This window comes from Haliotis asinina, chromosome 1 (assembly GCF_037392515.1).
Source record: "Haliotis asinina isolate JCU_RB_2024 chromosome 1, JCU_Hal_asi_v2, whole genome shotgun sequence".
NCBI lineage: Eukaryota > Metazoa > Mollusca > Gastropoda > Lepetellida > Haliotidae > Haliotis > Haliotis asinina.
Genome location: NC_090280.1, coordinates 53530747 through 53555819, shown reverse-complemented (window position 1 = coordinate 53555819; position 25073 = coordinate 53530747). Strand labels below are relative to the sequence as shown.

Sequence of the window (25073 nt, the reverse complement as noted above, 5' to 3'; positions counted from 1 at the left end):
GTCTACCCAGCCGGCGAGTCTGACCATCCGATCCCGTTAGTCGCCTCTTACAAGCATGGGTCACTGAGGACCTTTCCACCCCGGTTTGCTGATGGTGAAGCAATGTAGGATAAAATAACAGACTCACACAGATTTCTACATGAAGGGAGGGGCATCATTTCCAATCTGACGAGCATCTACCGTGAATTCCAGAGTTCCATTCATCTAATTCACCTGCTTTTGTTTGTTTGGCCCGATGGCAACCGTGACTGGGTATTCCCAGACACTGATATTTTATGACTATGATTGTCGTGGCATTTGGTTGTTTCATTACCTTGCTGTTGTGTTGGGAATACAGAAGCAGCTCCCATGCTAAGGCTGTCTTAAATTTGCTGACCGTCTTATCAGAAATATCTCTGAAGACCAAAATATGTTACTGGGTTTTTGTATAGAGTGGAAAGAAAATGGGTCTTTGAACTGAACCACAATCCAAAAGATCAAAATGTGAGCTGATATATACTGATGGTGCTCACTGATCGCCGAGGCAGACATAAAATCAGTGTAGCGTAGCGTTCCGAAACTTGCTCTTGTTACAAACACACACAAGAGGGCTGGACAAACAGTTCTAAGCCTTCACAACTTCTAGACTAATCTTCGGAGTGTTGTTGGACAGTGTTCTTTACCAACATTTCCAGTTATTTTACTCAAATAGATCAACTAGTTCGAAAGCAACAGGTCCTTGAAGCATATTTGGGTACGCATACGAGTACGAGCATCTCAACACATCATCGTTTTACCGTTATGTGAGTGAATTATGTTTTACGCCGCACTCAAGTAATAACTAATTACCCACCTAAATGGCGGCGGTCTGTAAATAATTGAGTCTGTACCACACAAGCCAGTGATCAACAGCATGAGCATCGATCTGAGCAAGTAATAACTGATGACATGTGTTAACCAAGTCAGCGAGGCTGACCATCCGGTCCCATTAGTCGCCTCGTCACCTTTAGTGGTAAGGTTGGTGGTCCTGGAGACCCATTCATTCCCGGATCTTCACTGGTCGTATTATCTTTAAAGTTGTGGTAATTGATAAAGTGTAAGTAGTAAACGACGGTGTATTTGTGGGTTCGTTCAAGACGCCGAACCTGGTGACCTACGCCTGTTGAGGTTTTGAAAACATCCTCTCTCGAACAAAGGGCAGAGCGAGACCAGCCCCCAACACAGCCACTAGTCAACATGGAAGGTCTGGGTGAAGCTGTCGACTCTTTTCTCGTCACTTAATGACCAGAATAGCCTAACAAAGTGGACTGAAATTCCACCGTGATCTGATGAAAGCATCGCACTGTGTACGTAATGTCAGTCTACTGTTTGTCTTTGACAATGTGCTGTGAATATGCCCCCGACTGAAAAGCGGGGATTGTTTCACTGATGATGAAAACAATTAAAAGTCTTTATAGTCGTTGCGTAAACAAACAGAAAGATGTTTTAAATTTTAAATGAAGGTAAGAGATCCTTATTTGCATATTGTTCGGTAAAACAGTAAAATGAAATCACGTTTTTAGTGACCTTTCCAGGTATGTTTAATTTTCTTCAAGTATAAACCTTTTTAATCAGCTCTATATAACCAGTAACAGAAACCTGAAAAGAGGACACTTTACAAATATGTGCTTAAGTTCAGTACATATTTACTGTTGAAGCTCTTACCTGACACCGTATTGTCATCAGTTGCAGGCCTCTACATGAACACCTGGTGGCAATACTATTTTGATAGTGATTCCTTAACGCAAGCTTATGCTGATGAATCACTATCAAATAGTGCTAACAAACAGGTAGCTTATAAAGAGGGCGGTAGGGTAGCCTAGCAGCTAAAGCTTTCGATCGTCACACTGTAGATCCGGGTTCGATTCCCCACATAGGTACAGTGTGTTGAACCCATTTCTGGTCTCCCCCTGTCGTGATATTGCTGGAATATTGCTAAAGGCGGCGTAAATCCTACTCATTCATTAGCTCACCCAATACCACCAGTTGCTCCCGTCACAAACACACGCAAGCGCTTGTCAACCTGATAAACACATGGCACAAGTCAGCACAGAGAATTGTATCAGATATCAGTTTTGTGACCCATGTGTCAGGTGTGTAAACACACTCCAAGTCGGCATGGACCTGATGTGGTTGATAATTAAACCAAAATATAAATGTTAAACTCATCCAAATTAATCCGATTTGGCCGTCATACCAATGTTTGAACGACTTGAATCAAGCTTTCTTGGGCTGTCATTTTGAGCCTTGTCCCCTTTTAAAAACACCGGTATAAGACACCCAAAGGTCACGTGTTAGTCAGTCTACGATCAGGAGATACCCATGTAAACAATAACCCCTATAATCCCCTCCTCGCATCAAATTCACATCTTCACCCAAAGTTCGGAAGAGAGCAGGTGAAATACCACGATACGTGAGTTCGTCCAGGACTAGTTTTCCGCCCTAACTCTTCTCAAACAAGGTAAAAGCCCATGTAAATACAATGTAGTGGGCCGATCTCCCGACACGAGCCGTGGATTTCAATATAGACGGAAACAGCCTTTGATACCCGGAGAGTTTACTGTGCACCCTACATGTGTGGTTTGTACAGGTAGTTGTCTCGCTGCTGTCGCCTCTCAGTCCACCCGTCGATGTTGTACACCCCAGCATTACTCTGCATATACCGTACCTTTCTTACAAAGTGATATTTACCTGCAGCGTCCAGTTATACATATACTTACCTGGCAGGTGTTCTCTTTGAAGATTGCCGACATGAAGGTGTTTATGCTTAACGCTGTTCTGCTGATAACAGGTGAGTGAACAATTCGACTTTTTAAATATGGTTACAATAGTTAGTATGATGGATGTTCTTGGAGGACGCTTCAAATTATATTTTGCTATGTTATGCCGTGTAAGAGCGTTTGAACGTCCTCATAAAATATTGTTACTGCTTGATACATTAGTTCGGCTGTATATCTCAAATACATGTTTGTATTACATACAAAATGAATGTAAATCATCAAATTACCGAAGGTGGAGTTTGTAAATGTAACCGATGTATGTAATTTAGACACAACAACACGATGTGAAGAAAACTCTCCGTACAAATGGAAATTGCGCTTCCAGACGGTTCCTGATAGCAAGACGAGCCACATATTCCAAGCGTGATTAGACACTAATGGAAATTTTAAGCAAGTGTGCTACATTCCCACATCAATTCCAGATGTTCGAAACTCGAAAACATGGCAAATGAAAACATCATTTTTGTAAATCATACGTCATATGTGAAAATGAGTAAGTGAGTGAGTTTAGTTTTACGCCGCACTCAGCAGTATTCCACCTTTTTGACGGCGGTCTGTAAATAATCGAGTCTGGACAAGACAATCCAGTGATCAACAAAATGAGCATCGATCTGCGCAACTGGGAACTGATGACATGTGTCAAACAAATCAGCGAGCCTGACCACCAGATCCCGCTAGTCGACAAGCATGGTCGCCTTGTATGGCAAGCATGGGTTGCTGAAGGCCTGCTCTATCCCGGGACCTTCACAGGTCAGATGTGAAAATTCCATCAGACGGCCAAAGGAAAGTCAATAAGAAGTTCTACCAGAGATCGCTACAACAATCAATCACCTTTGAAGACTCATATGAGGCACTCCCAAATCTGCGGAGAGGGGTACCTGAGGTTACCTCTCAGGCTGTGAAATGTAAACATCAAAGGTGGGAGATGCTGATACCATATCATATTATATATAACTGTGTTAACCACATCTGTAACAATGCAAGTCAAATTCCTTGGTTACGTTTTGTGAAACATATCTGTGATAACTGCCGTCTACCCAACGTGTTTCTAAATCCGTCTGTATGCTCAACGCCCTGGCTTGTCTCAGTGGTCGAAAATACCTACAGAGCTCAGTTCTTCCAAAGTTAGAAGTCTCAACTTGATGCAAGTTCTAAGGCGAATTACTACATTTCAAAACCCAACCAATCTTAGAAAAATATCTTCTTCTTCCTAAAACTATATACTACCCGATTTTGAAGTTTAGAATATCTTACTAAATGAGACTGTCCGATAGTTGGGTATTCCTCGTGAAGACCTACAATGTCCCCTTTGTGTATCAGACGAGTGTTGGAGACGAGTTTCACTATTTGTTCAGATGTAAAGCTTTTCTCCAACTGCGACAAGTCTCTGGACACGAAATACCTAGAATTCCTAATTTTGTCCGTCCTCACGAAGCTCTTGTCTACTACCAGCATAAGCGATCTCAAAGGCTTTTCTAAATTATTGAATAATATATTTAACGCATTTAAAAAATGAATATTATTGCTATCTTACCTTTTACTATCATGTAAGCTGCTGTCTTGTATGTTACGTCACAATTAACAGAACTAAATATGCAGCATTTTCCCACACAAATTTAAATTACGTTGTCTTCTATTGTTTCAGCAGTTTAAATATATGCTTTCTCTATACTAGTCAGCCGAATGATTGCTGTATAAACTGTATTCCTTGCTTTCGTATTGAACAAATTGTTAATAAGCACAAGTATGTAGGACACCCCAGTAGGTAACTAAGTTAAAAAGAATGGTTAGATCGTTCATGAAAAGATCATGAGATTACTGCCAGTTGTTAGTTCCGTGCCTAATTATTGCTGTGAAAGACATGTCAGCATTTTAACGCACCGGAGTTACCAGTGCAGCTTTTTGTTTTACGTATATAATTTAACCAGCCCATAGCTTATTCACAAAACCAATGTGGCAATAACCTAGCCACACAGTAACTAGAATTCAGTGAGATTTGAATGCGAAAACAGACTTTATATACAACAGACTCTTCCCATGCAAGAATGAAACACGATGACGGTTACGTAGTTCTATAACATTATGTTCCAACGTAATAACAACTTTGCAAATTTGCATTGCGTTGCGTTGCGTTTCGTTGCGTTGCTTATCACATAGTGTCACGAGAGTTTTCTGTCAAGCATTTCCCTTTGACATTCTTTCCTCAATTTCCAACTACAGCTTCAGAAAACTCACGAACAGAACAATATCACGATTAGACACTGAAATGAATTTCTGCTTTATTTCATATGTACCCTTCACTGCCGGGGAAACGTTTTAACAATTAATGTTAAATAGAACGTTACAACAACCTGAAACACATTAGCTTCAAATAACTTTAAACGTGAGGCGACGTAAAATTGACGCTTCATAACGTCGGGACACAACGTTGTGACAACGTAAATGGAAGTCCACAGAATAACGTTGTGACGACGAAAGCATAACATTGTGACATTGGCAGCTGGGAAGTTGTTTCTGATGTAATTTTATCTAGTTAGCAAAATACATGCTGGAGACGTAGCGACAGCGGCAAGACAGAAACACCGCTTTTCACAACCCGTTGCCTCTTCAGTGTTCAAGGACACACAATTAAACCCTCACATCCAGACGTCTACACACAAATCAAAATCCACACCTTCAATGATCTGACATTCTACCCGCGTAGGATCTTAATCAGGAAGCCCGTCCATAGTTAATTATGGCATCGAAAGCATGTGCTCAGCACATTAAACAAGACGGGTTGGCATCCAAACATTGGGTTCTCTATTGTCCCGCATCACTTTCGTTGGTTTGTATTTGCCAGCATCGAACAGGAGCCTTTAGTTACCCAAAGGTCCGGGTCTGCCTTGTTAGTACAAGCTGGTGTTTATCTTCCTACAGACTGATCCAGACACGAGTAGATTAGATAACGAGATGTCGTGTGCGAGATGCGAATTGAGATCTGACGTGGTGAAATTAGACAAAGACTTCACCTGAGTGATGCTGGTACTAGCAGTTCAGTTCCGTGCAGCCTGTTGAGGACAAATCAGTTCGTTGGAAGTTATCAAAGTTTATCAATGTATACACAGTATTTTTAGATTTTAAGCCCTGGCGAATGGGTATTACAACGTTGTTAATATGGATGAGTGAGTATGGTTTTACACCGCCTTTAGTAATAGTTCAGCAATATCAAGACTGGGGGCACCAGAATTGTACTTCACACATTGTACCCACATTCATGTGGGGAATCGAAGCCTAGGTCTTCAGCGTGACGAGCGAGCGCTTTAACCATTAGGCTATCCCACGTCCCATAACAGTAAGTTCAGCATGAAATGGGGAGAATCATTTTTGAAGAGGAGATGAATTGTCACGCATCATACATGATACCGTACATGATATTCATTTGTTTTATCTATCGTTGTGCACACAATAGGACACTGTGCAATAACTGACCCGTGGTCGAGAGTTGCACGTGATATATAACAAGCATGTTTGGTATGAAGTGTAGCGATGTGATACTGTAAGACACATTAACTTTCATCATCGGGTTTTGAAAAATGGCGTCATCAGTTATGAATCAGTGATATCATTTACATTCTTTAATCCAAACATCGAAAACGAATTTCAATTAACACAGGAATATGAGGAATATGCTAACCTCTCTTCTGAAATCAATCTCCAATACGTTCATTTGTTTTCGACATTTACGTCGAATATGTAGATGTAAGCCAACACAATGTAATTTTAAAATCAGAGAAATTCACTACAAGCAATATCTGTGTGTTACATAATACTCATTGTTGCTGATGTGGCTTTATGTTATAACGTCACGCGTTCATAAAAAAAATGTTTTAAACAAGACCACGATTGTATGGGCGTTGTAATTCTTGTTATGGAGAAACACACGTGCGAGTGCCGTTTTACAGTAAGTGGGCAGATGTAACGAACAAGCAAAGATTCTTATGTCTTTGTCATGTGTACTCAGCTTTAACCTCAGGGAACCACTCTACATGATATGACTGATAATCGCGTTAGGATGGGCTTCGAGAAACGTGCTGTCGAGTCTTTAGGACAACCATCAAAGCTCGGAGTAACCGATCCTAAAGTTTATAAGAGGTTATATATGGACTGTTGTTACAGAAGCGTACTTCATCAAGGAGGGCGGAGTAATTAAATTCGTGTGTATTTTATGCGTGGGACTTAAATAACAGAATAACCAGATTGTGAAAACCTCTGCTCGGCATGACAAGTGATTATTATCCGCTGAGAATGTATGTGTGGTCTTTGACAACACCGTTCCAAAATGTGGCTCTCAATAGGAGTGAAATACTAGTAATCAATTAGAATTGTCATTACTCTTACAATATTGCAAGTAATAATCAGTGTTGGTAAATTTATTCGTGGAAGCATCAACGCGTTCAATATTCTGAAAAATTAATCCAAACAACCACAATGAATAGATTATTAACATACAACGTTCATTATTAGGTATCCATAAAACATATCTGGGAATGGAATAATATCTGTAAGAATATATTTATGTCCTAAAACAATCTTACTAGTGCTCATCTATTGCGCGAGCACCTGGTTCATTTATGTAAGCTACACCGTGATTTTTACCTTCTTATTCCAAAGGAATCTGTTTCGGGTGTTACTTGAGACTATTCCCTAGCGTTGGAGTGCTACATTTCCATAATGAACAGTACACATCGATATTGTTTCCCACATAGTTCACATGTCGGTCTTTCTTTGTTGTCCAGCCTCCTTTAAGTCATCTCTGCTTCAAAGTTTGTTTAACTGAATTACATCACGTACGTGAGGTTTGCTTCGTTCGTGCTTGTGTCCCTTATCTACAGGTTGTAGGTCAGTAGCGCTGGGCAGCGGTGTGGTCATTTGGACACACTTGCGCTCGACCTCCCTGCGTCGAGCTGACAGAATATTGGTAACTTTCATTCACTTAAAGCTGAATTTCCGCAATCCCGAAGTTAACAGCATAGATGATTTATAAGCTACAAAGTTCGCATGTCGTTTGAATATGTGTATTATTGTACATACAAACATACATGTGAACACACACACATACATACAAAACTGTACGTATAGACACCCACACACCTACGTGCATACATACATACACACACACACACACACACACACACACACACACACACACACACACACACACACACACACACACACACACACATACACACACATACATACATAGGTAAGTTCTGTCACGGTCTTCTGATTTGGAGTCTTGATCATCCACGTGCTAAACTTTCCAAGCTGAGAGAGAAAAAGAATTAAGAATTAAAAGGAATTCTCCCTCGTCACTCTTTTTCTGTGGCAAAACTTAAAAACAAAAGTCCTACCGCCCTAGAAACAATTCATTCTTATGCAGCCTAATGCAGATAACACATCTGATCACGTATAAACACATGAAGACGAGGCTTCCAATGAACATCAAAGGCAATATAGTGATGAAACAAATGAAATAATCACTGGAATTCAGTGACGACACCTAATTACCATGAAATAAAGGCAATGTCATTACTCTGTGGATGCTATATTCATATACTTCGTTGCATGTTATAATCAGTGTCTCTACTGTTTGGGTAAGGTATTGGGTATTGACTTAAATGCACGAAATTCAGCTTCGTGAAATTACAATTCAACTGCCATCCATGATGTGTGCTTCTTTATTTATTTGTTTTCACTTAGTTTTAGTATTTTCAAAGCAAGTAAAAATCGAATGAATTTGTTGAAAGGAGATATATCCACGTAAATAAGACATTCTAATAAACATTATGTCAGCAGATCCGGGTACCGGGTTGTTTAAATGACATGTATTTGTCATTGAAGAAGTGACTCAAAAGGTACCTGGTTCCTGCAGGTTTTCTCTGGTAATTATAAATGGGTGGTTTTCCATGTCAAAGCAAAACAAAAAAAAATGACAATGGCTGAAACAGGTTAAATCACCACGGTAGCTGACATCCTGGTACGCGGTTGGTACTGACCCCAGTCATCTCCGTGATGACGTAATCCTACTAGCAACACATGGGGGCGGGGACACTAGATCAACATGTGGTGAATGCTGAACTTCAGTTGGAGCAGCCACAAATACTCAGTTTCAACACATATTTGTCAAGAATGTCATAAGGTTGTTCCGCAAGTACTTATCTTGTGTATGTATGTGTGTGTCAGTTTTGACAACTCTACACGGATGTAAAAACATTTCGTCACATAACGTTAGCAAGGGTAAGGGCATACTTAAACTACAGATTCAGTTTCTACAGAAACCTCAGTCTTGGGCTGCATGCATCAGTTAAATTACCGTTATACGTTTAATGAAGGGTATATTGACCATGCATATTCATGGCATTTCAAATGTCAATACCAATATTTAATATTGTTTTCTGACATTTGGAAATAATGTATGTGAGAATGAAGAGATTACTCTATTTTCAAATTCCAGCGTACTCAACTCCAATATTCAGCTTATCAGAATAAATGAGTATGAAGAACAAATCTGAAAGCTTGACATAGTCCGAATGTACTTCCTCTGTGGACATCCAATTAGCAGGACTTTCCTCCTGTCCCTTCGACGTGTTTTCTTAGCAGCGTCAAGTGTATGTAAAGTGGTCTGGTCGTGGTTTAATCTACAAGTCAACAGACACTCTCCGATACGAATTCTACCACTTCTCGTTTAATTTCACACAAATTAGATACAAACTTTTGACGCTTAAAATAATACGCTGACTTTTGAACTATGGTACATTGGGTGCGGTTTTAGGATGTATGTATGTATTTGAGTACGGAATGATTATGTTGAGTTTTATTGGTTACCTGAGCCTATACGCCCGCATAAAGAAAATTGCAAATTACCCTATCAAAGGTCCAACAACCATATGAAAGGTCCAACACCCCTATCAAAGACCCACCTACACTATCAACTACCCTACTATGGTGGAAAAATCCTATCATGTAAATCACCATCAAATAAACAGTTCATTTTAGCACCATCAAACGTGGGTCATATAGTTCTTTCTCTTGCAGTTTATTACAGTTGTCCTATTTGACTACAACCAGAACCACATATCTTGAAGAAGTAACTGAAAATGGGATAAATAAAGTTCGCATAGCTATGATTATGATTAACGTTCACATTGATAGCATCCTGATATAGGTTCACCTCCATAACATTCTGAAAACCTTCGAATTAATATCATTCTTATAAACGTTCACAATCCTATCATTCTCATAAAAGTTCACAATCCTATCAGTCTTATAAACGTTCACAATCCTATCATTCTCATAAACGTTCACAATCATATCATTCTCATAAACGTTCACAATCCTATCAGTCTTATAAACGTTCACAATCCTATCATTCTCATAAACGTTCACAATCATATCATTCTCATAAACGTTCACAATCATATCATTCTCATAAACGTTCACAATCATATCATTCTCATAAACGTTAACATTCACTTCATTCTTATAAACGTTAACATCCATATCATTCTTATAAACGTGCACATTCATATCATTCTCATAACGTTAACATTCATTTCATTCTCATAAACGTGCACATTCATATCATTCTTATAACGTTAACATTCATTTCATTCTCATAAACGTTCACATTCATATCATTCTTATAAACGTTAACATTCATTTCATTCTTATAAACGTGCGCATTCATTTCATTCTCATAACGCTAACATTCATTTCATTCTCATAACGTTAACATTCATTTCATTCTTATATACGTTCACATTCATATCATTCTCACAACGCTCACATTCATACCATTCTCAAAAACGTTCACAATCATGTCATTCTTATAAACGTGCACATTCATATCATTGTTATAAACGTTAACAATCATATCATTCTTATAAACGTGCACATTCATATCATTCTCATAACGTTCACAATCATATCATTCTCATAACGTTCACAATCATATCATTCTCATAAACGTTCACAATCATATCATTCTCATAAAAGTTCACAGTCCTATCATTCTCATAAACGTTCACAATCATATCATTCTTACAACGTTAACATTCATTTCATTCTCATAAACATGCACATTCATATCATTCTTATAACGTTAACATTCATTTCATTCTTATAAACGTTCACAATCATATCATTCTCATAAACGTTCACAATCCTATCATTCTCATAAACGTTCACAATCCTATCATTCTTATAACGTTAACATTCATTTCATTCTCATAAACGTTCACATTCATATCATTCTTATAACGTTAACATTCATTTCATTCTTATAAACGTTAACATTCATTTCATTCTCATAACGCTAACATTCATTTCATTCTCATAACGTTAACATTCATTTCATTCTTATAAACGTTCACATTCATATCATTCTCACAACGTTCACATTCATATCATTCTCAAAAACGTTCACATTCATACCATTCTCAAAAACGTTCACATTCATATCATTGTTATAAACGTTCACATTCATATCATTCTCACAAAGTTCACATTCATATCATTCTCACAACGTTCACATTCATACCATTCTCAAAAACGTTCACATTCATATCATTGTTATAAACGTTCGCATTCACATCATTCTGATAAAAGTCAACATTTATATGCTTCTGATAAACGTTAACATTCATTTCATTCTGATAAACCTTCACATTCGTATCGTTCTGATACACCATCATTTTGATAAACCTTCAGATTAATATCATTCTGGAAAAACGCTCACATCCATATCATTCTGATAAATCTTCACATTCATATCATTCTGATAAACTCTAATTATGATAAGCGTTCATATTCATATCATTCTCATAAGCGTTCACATACCTATCATTCTCTCAAACCATCCTTCAGATAAGTGTTCATATTCATATCATTCTGATAAACCTGATATTACCCTGATGAATGTTTACATTGATATTATTCAGATAAATGTCCTTATTCATATCAGTATTATAAGCGTTCACCTTCATATCATTCTGATAAATATTCATATCATTCTGACAAACCTCACATTTATCTCATTCAGCTAAACCTTATCACTCTGAAAAATGTTCACGATGATATCATTCAGAAAGAAACGATCAGTTTGATATTATTCAGATAAATGTTCACATTTATATCATTCTGATAAACGGTCATCTTGAAATCATTCTGAGAAGTGTTCACATCAGTATCATTCTGATAAACGTCCACATGCATCCCTTGCCTGTTGGAAAGTTGTAGAAAATACAAGATGACGATGGTTGTGTCTCTGCTTGCCGCCAGAATGCCAGGTGTTACAAAAAAGCAGAGACAGTCATGATACAGTTGAGGAAACAGGTCAAGGATGGTCCATTCGTCATCTGCGTTTAACATCATTATAGAAAAAAGAAATAGTATTGCTTACTAATAAGCGAATTTGGATTGTTTTTCGATGTGCATATTTGTTATTTTTATTTTTTGTGGGTTGTTTTTGTTTGTTTAATTTGTTTGTTTTTTTTGTTATTGTTGTTTTTGGGGTTTGGGTTTTGTTTGTTTGTTTTGTTTGAGTGGTTTGTTTAACTTTTTTAGTTGTTGTTTTGCATTTTTTGTGCTTCTTAAGAGCTTTGACTAGATACCGAAAAACCTGGTTACGTGCTATTTGTAATTAGGATGAGTGCGTAGGATCTGTTCAAGTACCCATTATTTTTCCTTCCATAATACCCTCTTCAAATACGGTTTTAATAACGATACACACGGTGAAAACCCATACTTGCTCACATACGACAGCAAGGCTTGCAGCACGAAGCATGCCTAGCCACGGCCGACAGCAACCCTACAGGGATGGAGGCACAGGGACATGCCAGGCATAACTGCGTTATACAGGTTAATGCATGTTTGCACACAAGCAAGAGCAGAAAAACGCTCGCTTAACACGACTTTCTTTAAAAGTAGCTCTTTTGTTTTGCGTACTTGTGAACAGTTATATCATCTCACGATGCATACAAATCAGCGTGCATATATGTCCACGGTTTATAATTCGGAATCAGGTGTTAGGGGAAGGTAATAGAAGTATACACAGCTGCACATCCTAATCAAAGTTGATCATTTACGTTTTCAAACCTTCACTGAATGTTAAGTACTTAATAGAATGGCATGTGTGCAGTGCAATGCTGTTGTATCCACCTTCCTGGTTGTGATGGTTCAGGTATGGACGGTTAATGACTAATGATGACGGAATTCACAATATGATATACGTGCACCCACGTTTAATGACTTTCTGTCTTGTAACCAGTATGGTTTCACGGCTAGAGCTCGAACCCAGTAGCATAGGATGCTGTCATGCCTAAATTTAAAGCAACGCAACATAGCGACTTGTGACACCTGGTCAACTTTACTGTCTATAGTAAACTAAATAGAATGGTATATGAACTACTGCCCAGCCTTTTATAGGAAAATGCTCATTGTTCCATGTCAATTGAGGTGTGACGTATTTTTTTCGCAAGTCACTGCGCACATTCAGTATGCAGGTGGTGTGTGTGCGTGCGGGTGGGGGTTGAAGGGGGGTGGGGGGGAGTTGCTGAATGTGACCAATAGCTCAGAAATGTAGTTATTTAGATCTGACACAGTTACAACTTTATTTCAAATTACATTTGACAGTGTTACATACATAGTTTTCCTCTGAACACAGATTCGAAAAAACAGAGGTGTCATGTATACACCTGGAGCAAATTTACGCATTGGGTAGTGTCGGGCCATTTGGGCCACGCACCATCCTCGGACCCCGGTCTGCCACTGGTGAAAACAATTTGAAACGAAGATATTTTAAAAATTTGATATTGTTCCACGCACTGTTGAAGCTACAAACGCTATCCCTCCACATGCATCTGATTTGGCATTTATTATTCACACAATGCGCCACTGTCTGTGTTCGGAAGACGTGTGGACACGAGGGTCAATATTCTGACCCTGATCCAACTCTGGGAGTTACTCTACTGACACTTACTATGTGCGAAATTTCTCACTTACTTTGACCTTTCTAACTGTGCAGTGAAGCCTTCACAACTACACCGTGCAAACCGCCATCCGCAACGACCTGAAGTCACATGCCTCGCGAGGGTCGCACATGCTCTACCCTGACATGTAAATATGTGCAGGGCACGGTCAATACATGGCAGTTTGTAGGGGATTTCATGGGGACGATGGTACAACGGCTCTTGCCCGTGTTCCAGTAGATATCATGGTGATAACAGGTGTGCTTCATGTGTATTGGACACTAGGGCTGTAACGATGCTTATTACTATCGATGGATATTGCAATTGTTATCGAGTTTCCAATTACAATTAATCGATGGTAGAAACGACAAGCTATCGATGCATCCATAGTATGTGTGACTATAAGCAGTTTCGTAAATGACTTTTGTCAACTGCGCAGCGCAAAATACAGGAAGTACCAGATTGGTTCACTTTGATTTAGTTTTCCGCCCCTGTTACCGCTTCAACAAACATGGCGACAGATACAGCATGGAATGTGAATTACAATAAATGATCTCAATAGCGCCCCCTATTGGCCAAAATATCTTCATGTGTGTTACGTTGATAACACCCACGCCTTGTTTGAGTAGTATTGTCTCTAACTGCCAGTTCTGTTAACTCTTTTGAGATGTGAAACGAAATCGTGTAGGTCGAGGAATTTTACGCAACACTCACCATATCAGTTTCACGTATTTTTCTAAACCTGAAAACACGTTTATGTTTCGTGTTTCCGAATATATTGCTTTAAAAGAAACTTGCTCCCAATTCTGCTCTCTTTAACCCCTATCTCTGGATTTGGCTTTTGTAGATATAAAATATGTCGACCGATCCTGTTTGTCAGACTGGGTATAATCATGGACTATTAACTATACAATAAGCATAATGTTTCAAGCTGTCACTGTTAACCCTATACATATATCCGTATCGGCTAAACTGTGTAGTAAACGTTACCACACTGATTTGAACTACTAGTATATATACATCGATACATCCAGCGCGTCAGTGTGCATTTATGTCAAATTGAGTACATGTATACGCATGACAAGAAAAAATGCAAGTCGTCTTATTGATAAGTAGGTTGTATCTCAGCTAGGGTACCAGTAATGCCATACGCATTTTTCCAGTTTGTTTTTAATACTCAGGGCACCGCTTGTTCTCTGTCCGCAGAAATGTACAGGGCACAATGCGTTTTAAATGCACAGACACAGTTCGGTTTTTAATACCCTGTTTGCTCTCAATATGCAGAACAATTTGGCTACATTTACACATGGCAAGATTTGTTCGTTTTAAATGCACAGACACAGTTCGGTTTTTAATACCCTGCTTGCTCTCAATACGCAGAACAATTTGGTTACATTTACACATGGCAAGATTTGTTCGTTTTAAATGCACAGACACAGTTCGGTTTTTAATACCCTGCTTGCTCTCAATACGCAGAACAATTTGGTTACATTTACACATGGCAAGATTTGTTCGTTTTAAATGCACAGACACAGTTCGGTTTTTAATACCCTGCTTGCTCTCAACACGCAGAACAGTTTGATTACATTTACACATGGCAAGATTAGTTCGTTTTAAATGCACAGGCACAGTCCGGTTTTGAATACCCAACTTGCTCTCAGTAAGCAGAGCACTTTGATTACATTTACACATGGCAAGATTAGTTCGTTTTAAATGCACAGAGCACAGTTCGGTTTTTAATACCCAGTTTGCTCTCAGTAAGCAGAGCACTTTGATTACATTTACACATGGCAAGATTAGTTCGTTTTAAATGCACAGGCACAGTTGGGTTTCACGTCTTTCCATGTCCTTCTTTACAGTGTCTGTTCTGGTCGAGATGACTTCCGGGTTGTGCAATGACCTTGGTAAAGAGTGCAGGAATGGAAAGTTCAGACGGGACCCAGGTGACTGTAACCGGTTCTGTCAGTGTGCTCATGAACGCTGGTACCAGAAGAGATGTCCACGCGGGCTGTTCTTTGACGAGATTCACAACGTGTGCAACTGGCCGGACCAGACGCCTATGTGTGCCCCCCCGCAAGGATGTAAGTGCATCTCGATTCACGCCTTTGTTTCATTTTGACATTCTTTCCACTGTTCTTTGTTTTTAGATAAAAAAAAAACTATTGTGCAGTGTGTTCTAGGGGGTTGAATACCTAATCAGGATTGGAAACGAGGTGGTTTGATACACACAACTAACTTTCGTACTCAACATTATACTCCAGCATGTAGATATTACGCCTTTCGTATTGGATATATCGTACGCATTATCGTAGATGACAAGTTCTGAAATAACTTCTTAATGCTATGTCGAATTCACTGCTGACATTAGCAAATATTAGAAATACACAATTTAGAAAAACAAATAATCGAGGTGACTCAGTTTATATAGAACTGACGTTCGGAGATTATACGAGAGCACCACGCTAATGCACTCGGAAATTGTCGAAATAACTGAACATTTATTGCACAAAGCTATGTATCGATGTACAGAGATATGACACATCTACTTCCTGGTTAAAAGTATCATGCGGTTGGCTATCACCGGATTGTCTGGTCCCCACTTTACAGTTTACACACAGCCGGCATATAATTGGCGCCCAACAGTAAACAAAGCAAAAATATCTTCAGTTTGACAAGATTTCTCGAAATGATAACTCTGTTTGAACTGTTTTGAACGGTGAATGTTTTATGTGTACAGTGTGTAACCCGAACCCATGTCAAAATGGCGGCACGTGCGTAAGTAACCGGTTGGGCTACAGCTGCACATGCAGAGACAACTACGGAGGAAACGACTGCTCCCTCAGTGAGTCTTCATCAAATGTATTCACTTCTAGTTTCCGTCACCACTCTTTGAAATCAATGCATGTTCGTCAACCATTTGCATGAGACAATGCATGTAATAGACGCAAGCACTGCCAGAATGTGCATGACAAAGTGTGTCAACTACGACATGCGCATGAAATGTACGACATTTTTTTACTTAAAGTGACTTTTCTTGTGCACCTATGAGAAATGGAATTATCACCAAACCACATACAAATACAAATGCTAATATGTGCTTTTTCTATAAATGTTTTGTTAAATAAACTGTTTATGATGAATTGGTAACGTTAACTAGTTGCGTACTAAAGAAAACACCAATGTTTGATGTTCTATCAATATGGAACAAATAAGAAATGTTTATTTGATATATGTAACGCGGTTATTAACAGTGTGTTTTCTACAGTATGCTTTCAGTGTTCTGGCGATTATTGTTATAACGGTTGTAATGTTTCACTCTATCAGTTTACCTTTATAACTGCACCTTAAACATTGACAACACTGTCAGTAATGAATGTTTTTATTTACATTTGCAGGAATGTATATTCATACCATTTTGACCTATATGTGTTGCTTTCTTCTTCATTCACCCTATTGCATCTGCTTATCACCAACCATCGCTACTTCAAGTTCATAGCCCCTTGACCAATTCTGTCAGCAATATTAATTCTTTGTAATGCACTACTCTGAAGCCCTGTCATGACACCCCATGAATGCTGAAATCCCGTTCTTGAAGTATTTATCCGCTAATCGATTGTGAAATTTCACAAAAAATTGTCCGGTCCGGATTGACGGGGTTTCACTCTATATAGCATGTTTCATACTTTGTTTCAGCCAAACAAGCATGAATTTCTGCATGGTTCTTGAAATATTGATTGTAAGGTACTTTACATTCGCATCTGGAATTTCTTTTTACGATATTTTCCTGTTTTCACATTTGGTTTTATGTGTCTTCTCCTGTCCGTTGTGTTTTATTATTTTATTATTTATTTTTCGAGTAATGACATGACATGTCGTGTTGTGCATGACCTGCCCCATGTGTACACAGGACTAGACGCCTGTCAGAACAACCCATGTCAAAACGGCGGGAGATGTCGCGTGACCCCTACCAACAATGTCTACTGCGATTGCCCTAACAGCTTCACTGGGGTCTACTGCCAAGGTCACGTGAGATGACCCTAGGTCAAGGTCACAATTAGAGCTTCCGGTCATGGTTTGAATATGATTCCGTGCAGTAGTGTAACCCCTACACCCCTTCCATAGTTGTAGATAGAATCTATGTTATAAGGTATAGTATATCTAATTCTCCTGTTTCGCTAACAAATCCCGCTTCTCCCACTGCTAAGTAGAATTCCCGTCATAACGCCGTTACACTATAAACTGGTTCCGGAATCCTTTCACGTTTGCGATATATGCGCAAGAAATGTAACATATACTGAGAAGGGATATAGGTGAGGTTTGCATTGATACTAACTTAGTTTAGAAATTCTAACCAAATTGTCCTCTATAAACAGGCGCGTGTAATCGCTCAGTGTGTGTCAATGAAAACACATCGAATGGCCAAATCCAAGGTCGATTCGTAACAAGTAAAACGGCAAATTTGCAACGGTTTTTAAAAAGCTATCATCCAGGCAACATCAGCTCACTGTCTTTGTTGGAAGTGCACCAACGCAGTCTGTATTTCATAACAGGCAAATAATATTTCAAATTAAAAATAATGACGCATTTTAAAAACAAAACCCCAAAACCCGAACCCCCCCAAAAAAAACAAAAAAACAAAAAAACAAAAACAAAAACAAAAACAAAAACAAAAACAAAACAAAACAAAAAAAACAAAAAAACAAAAAAAAACAACAACAACAACAAAAAAACAACAACAACAACAACAACAAAACAAACAAAAAACAAAACAACAACAACAAAAACTAAACAAAGAGGCATCAGTTTTCCGAGCCGTGTGTACATTCAGAACACACCACAGCAGAGGGTAAATATTTGAATATTTGTTTTCTTAAATATTTCATAAATGGCCATGAATCATATATATTTCGTTTCTTTTTGGTTCCTTGTCCTAATTCCTTATTCTTTTCTGTTTAACGACATCGTCACCTGGCTCATATCCAGGCACGATGTCCTTAATTAATATGCATGCTTTCTCAATATCATTTAGTTGTAGATATATTGCATGGATTCTTTGGTATACTGCGTTTGCGTTACACCGAGCACCAAGCATATAACCGTCCAAAGACGTAGATCATTTTCTCGCCATGGCATTGTGGCAGACAGCATGTCAGAGTTTCTTCCAGGGAATATAGGAACTGTTCAACAGTTTGTTTGACATAAGGTCACTGTCCCTTAGACTTGCTAGCATAATCCGGTACAGAACATACCGTAGAGTGATATGAATAAGCCGCTTATAGCAATATTGCAGCAATATCACGGTGGGGCACACCAGGATCTGGCTTCGGTGAATCACACATTGTACTCATGTGCTTTTAGTCGGACCATAGTCTACTGATACTGCAAAAGGTAGAATCTGGATAGGGTATGCCAAGCAAGATACGAGTAAAAGATAGAGTGGTTCTAAGGCAGATGTTTGCCTGAGATCGTGTACACAGAGTGGCATAGGACCATTCTAAACATCGGGAATAACTCAGGAATGCCTGCGAATACAGTGTCATCACAAAATCTGAGATTATTGAGAGGCATGTAGAAGTTGGTGAATATAAAAACACAAGCACATGGATGGCAACTTCCTCTTTATTGTATAAAACGTTTCTGGGCTACTTCTCGTCCCTTCTTCTGGACGTCGTGTTATACCAAAAAGAGGAAGGTGACATCCATGTACTCGTCTTATGTTATATAGACTATATACCGTGATTTGTATACTTCTCAACATTTGCTTGGAAGATCAGTCCAAAGTCGTTGACCTTCTCGAAGAAGTGAATATCCTCACAACTTCAGCAAAAGGATTAATGGGGTTTTCATTGCTGTTATAATAAAACCCGAGACAACTTTCAGCTCATTTTAATGTGTATGGACAAAACTGACCATGAACCTTTCGAACGAACCAAATAGGAGCAAGCCAATTCCTTATGCCTATGTCTGCATAGGAAACCACACTGCCGTTTGGTGAATATGTGTTTTCTCTGTGCAAAGACTATTTGATTGTTTTGTTATTCTTCAGGCGTGTTTGTTTAGATGTCTGAGCATTTCTTTACAAACATAATTTATTATCTGTCCGCTTCATAAACTACACAAGCGAGCTAAAGAACATCCGATTCTCTCAGAATCTTAAGATTCTGTATTCTTTATCTTCTGTTGAGTAGTATATTGTTCCCCTAATAACATGTATACATGCTGCCCAACGTTTGGTAGGGATGGTGATTTGTGTAACTGCATGATGACAACGTATTGAACTATACACATATATTTAACCAACTAGGTTTATTATGCATCGATTTCTTGACAGTATTGAATACTACTCATGCTGTTGATCACTTGACTGTCTGGTCCAGGATCGAATGTTTACAGCCCGCTGCCATACAGCTGGAATATTGCTGAGTGCGGCGAAACACTAAACTCGCTCACTCACGCACATATATGGACGAGGTCACGGGTGACCTCGCTCATCTAAGGCGGAGTTGAGTCCCCTGTACGTAAAAAAATCGTTCAACCTTGGGTATGAGCTATGTAAATATGCCCCTGATTGCCTGTAATCGGAAATCGTCTATACAATAGTACTAGTGTTAGCGACATTTGGAGCTTTACATAAGATTTATGATGGCAAGAGGTTAGTAACCGGGGCCAGGGAATAACAAAGTAAACGTCGACCTAAACTACTTGGATATGATATGACATGCACCACCAAAGTCAGGAGCCTTACCATGTGTGTAGAAGATAGCATTTGTTGGTGTTGGCTCTTGTGTAACCTCGTCCGTGGTATAAAACACACGCACGCTCGCACAGACACACACACGCATGCACGCGGGCGCGCGCTCACACAAACTTTCTAGAATAGCACGTGAAAATAACGACTTAAGCGTACATGCACAGGGTACTCTTTATGACTTACTCAATCATTTTACAAGCGCTTCAAGCAGTACTCATTTTGCACTGAGATATTGTGTGAGCAATCTAGACTTATGCTTATTCTCTGAATATATTACATAATTTTGATAGTAACAAACTAACCCAAATAAACTGAAGATGAGCCCCAGGGAAATCAGAGATTCTATACTGACGTCATTTGGAGCTTTAGCATTACAGAGGGGGCTAGGTAGAAAAGGGAAAATAATGTGGTTCACGGACTGTGAGACAGACTATGAGCAATCGTGCCTTTCTTTATTTCTAGACACGACATGCCCGCGCTACGAATGCCCAAACAACGTGACAACATTCAGCTATCCTGACTGGCAGGATGCCACGTGCAAGTCGTTCTTCAGCTGTGAGTTGGGCTCCTTACAGAGTCGCCAGTGTCCCGGGGACAGTTTGTTCAGCTTCATGCTCCTGCGGTGCGTGCAGCCAGGTCAACTGGAATATCCGTGCACACTCAACCTGGTCGACTCACAAGTAGAGTTTGGGATATAAATTTTGAAGATGAAGCCCAGTCAGCAGGAGAGAAAAGAAAAGAAATTCTTCCATCATTTGACGTTTGTGATTTGATGAGTTTACAAGCTAGGAGTACGTTTGACTAGAAATACAGATGTAACAAGCTTCCTGTTAGTTTATAATGCGTTATCGTTAAAATGACTTGGTGATTTTCCCATGAAAACTTAACACAGTCATGTTCTATATTTCACCAAACTTTTAAGATTTAACTTTTTAATTGTGGTAATAATATAATCCATGTTTATTTTATCAAAGATGTAAAAACTACCTGTCATAGCTGTTAACATGTTTGGGCTGTATATTTGTGAATACATTCCTTTATTCATGTCATATTCAACGTCACTGAAACGTGTTTATGGACGCCTGGATGTGTTAATGAATATGATGTTTGGGTACAAGTATAACATGTATCACATTCTACACACAGAAAGTCACAGCATATAAATTGTATTAAAAGTATTTGACTGATAGTTCTTCATAAACAATTTGTAAATTAATGACGCAGTTTCATGTATACATCATCTGAATACTTGGTACCAATTTGAATAAACTTGTTCTTCGGTGGGAATGTTGCATTACTTGTTTGCATTTAAGGAGATCCGTATTATAAGGTTCGCCAGATGGTAGATTTGGTTGATCCGGGTGATCCCACACAATGTATGAACGAAAGGCAACAATATGTTAATGTAGGCAGGACGTCACAGGTCAGGAAAGGTCAGTGAAAGGTGGGGTGTTTTGTACATACTTTAGTTTACACGGTCAAAAAACTCAAAGGCCCATATATTCGTCTCACCAGTTCAGAAAACAATATGATAATAATAAGAAAGCGCACAAGTCCACGTGCTAGGCACAAGCGCGTGACAAAAACTTGAAATATATTCCGTAAAAAAAACAGAAAATTTACAAATATGTACAAATATGAGGTAAAATCATTACTGGTACACAGTGAAGATGAAATGAAAATTATGTTAGAGGTAGCGCTTTAAAAGATGTGTTTTAAGACATGACTTAAAGAGATCAAAAGATGAAGCTGTTTTTACATGGAGAGGTAGAGAGTTCCAGAACACTGCAGAATTGTGAGGGAAGGAGCATCGTCCAAAGGCTTTTAGGTTGATTCTTGTGATGTCGAGCTGCAAGTTGCTACCAGAATGAAGAGGGCTTGACGGGATGTGTGGCTTGATAAGATTCTGGAGATACTTTGGCGAGGAGTTGTGGAGAGATTTGTACGTGAGATGCAGTTTTTAAAAGTCAGTTCTTTCTTGGACCCGAAGCCAATGAAGAGAAGTCAGGATAGAGGAGACACTGGATGATGAAGATGAGCGAGTGACAATACGAACGGCATGGTTCTGAATTTTCTGTAGGCGTCGGATTTGACTTTTGGAAATTCCACAGAGAAGGCTGTTACAGTTATCTATGCGAGAGAAAATCACAGAACCGACGAGGCAGCAGTGTCTTCCGTGATGAGGTGGCGGATATTTCTTATCTTTCTAAGATGTAGATGACAGATTTTACACAAATAACTTATATGAGCTGCCATGGTAAGTCCCGAATCTGAAAAGGCACCAAGGTGTTTTACGACTGGAGAGAAGGGGATGTCTGCACTTCCAGTGGTGATTTTGTCAATTGTGCACTTTGACAGGCGGGCTTTGGTTGAAACTACGAGAGCTTCAGTCTCACTGTCATTTAATTTCAGTTTGTTGTCCAGCATCCAGGACTTGACCGAGGACAAGCAAGAGTTTGTGGCAACAGCCACACATTGATTTGTAGAATCTACATGAAAGCTGTCAAGTCGTCTGCATCCTCTTGTTCGGAGCTGAGTTGACTGAGCGGACGAGTGTAGAGTACAAACAGGAGTGGATCCTTGCGGGGCCCGTACAAAAGGGCACTATCAGACGAGGTTGCATTTTGGACCCGTACGAACTGAGATCTCCCAGTGAGATACGATTCAAACCAGTCCAGGACTGTGCCACGAAAACCATATTCGGGTTGTAGACGGTTTAGAAGCACTCCGTGATCCATAGTGTCAAAGGCACTTGATAAGTCCAATATCACCAAAACAGCGACTTTTTTTGGAGTCTACAGACCTCATGACGCTGTCCATTGCACAATTTAACGCTGTCTCTATATTGTGCCCAGTGCGGTACGCAGACTGATACTCACCGAGGAGGTCGTACCGGTGCAGATGTTCCATGACCTGTTGTTTCGCGGCTTTCTCCATTACCTTGGAGACAAAGTTTAAGTTGGAGACTGGTCGGTAATTACCATATATCTCAGCATTCAGGGTGGACTTTTTGAGCAGTGGTTTTATCACAAAGCGTTTATACATATTAGGAAAGGCACCTGTACTTAGACTATGGTTGACAATCCTAGTAACTGTGGGAAGCACGACATCAAGAAATTTAAGCAAGAATCCTGTTGGAATCGTATCCATTTGGCATGATGTGGGCTTGGGCATTTGAACAAATCTCTTGATGTCAGTCTCAATGACAGGGCTGAAGACGCTAAGATTGGATCCCGAGAAATCATAGGACAAGTCGTGACAATATGCCCCCAGCTCATTTCTGAGTTTTGCAATTTTGGCAGTGAAATAAGAGCTGAACTTACCAGCTAACTCCTGGTGATCTCTTTAAGGGAGAGAAGATTCCTGGGTTTTGCCAAGTAATTTGTTGACTGTCGAAAACAAGGCCTTTGGATTCGAGGAATTCTCTTGAACCACGGCGAGACATCATGTGGTAGAACAGCCTTAAATTTCCAAGGTGCGTGCGTGCCCAGAATATACACGTGCATTACATGTTTGGCTTGTGCATACAGGTGAAATACATGCATGTACACATTTACCAATACATTGTTTTAGGCTAGCGCTGTTTGGGTTGGTGACTCAGTTACATGACTCACAACCAGTTATCTGACATTCGAGAACTCGGGCAGACCGTGCTTGACGCATGCAACAATCAGCCCATGTCTTTCTTGTTCGTAAACTCATGCTGTCGATGAGGAAACGATGTCAAAGGGTGATTCTGGGTCATGACAAATACACGCACTACTGATGACCCATTTATTGTTTCAAATGTCATTCTTCGATTTCATTTCAATAAGTTCTGTTGCTCCACAAAACATTAGAAAGTCAGCAAGATGGAAGACATTTTGATCTAAATGTAAATATCTTTTGGTGTATCCATTTCGGGTGAATTCACCGAAATATGTCTCCATGGAACAAATGAGCTTGATCTCATAAATATACAGTGTTTTGTCGCTGCAGTTACTTTTCAGATACAGTCAAATGTATTCACGCACCATTTCTGAAGGTCAGATTGCATTTTGTGTACCAAACATGCATATGAAAGCTTTCGCTGCTTAAGATTTCATGTGTTGGTTCAAATTTTACCATCAGTATACTATATAAGGGTAATATATATCAGCATATATAAGGGTAATATATATCAGTATATACAATGGTATCAATTCCAACAAATACCCACAGGTATGTCTGTATATGCAAATAAAGAAACTGACTGCAGACTCTCTGGAGCATCTTCAATAAAAGAATGTTTCTTCCCACATGGTACCAATACACAGTGGAAAAAAATAGTTTCCAAATTTTGCTAGTCAGTCGTTACTAGCCCTTAAAATAATTCACCAGTCGGAAATTTGAATGCTGACACGGGTTTCATCATTAAACTGCTAATACGATGAACATATTTATCAGGCCGTAATTCGCTTGATTTATGAATGTGCTATAACTTGAGAACTGAGAGAGTAATATATTCATAAAATGACCCCATGGAAATTCATGAAC

The 25073-nt window shown here is 39.2% G+C and overlaps 1 protein-coding gene across 1 annotated transcript; it reads left to right on the top strand.

The window, feature by feature from the left end:
- Positions 1-2658: 2658 nt before the first annotated feature.
- Positions 2659-21676, top strand: LOC137294018 (adhesive plaque matrix protein 2-like). The gene is made up of 5 exons (XM_067824940.1): positions 2659-2809; positions 15667-15888; positions 16545-16649; positions 17715-17828; positions 21021-21676. Exons 1-5 carry the CDS (start codon positions 2770-2772, stop codon positions 21254-21256), a joined length of 717 nt encoding a protein of 238 aa, XP_067681041.1. The 5' UTR covers positions 2659-2769; the 3' UTR covers positions 21257-21676.
- The last annotated feature ends 3397 nt before the right edge of the window (positions 21677-25073 follow it).

Excerpts from the sequence above, each read along its gene's own strand:
- LOC137294018 (XM_067824940.1), top strand. The coding sequence starts at position 2,770 with ATGAAGGTGTTTATGCTTAACGCTGTTCTGCTGATAACAG. Across the intron at positions 2,810-15,666 it reads CGCTGTTCTGCTGATAACAG|TGTCTGTTCTGGTCGAGATG; the intron begins GTGAGTGAACAA and ends CCTTCTTTACAG. Across the intron at positions 16,650-17,714 it reads AGGAAACGACTGCTCCCTCA|GACTAGACGCCTGTCAGAAC; the intron begins GTGAGTCTTCAT and ends ATGTGTACACAG.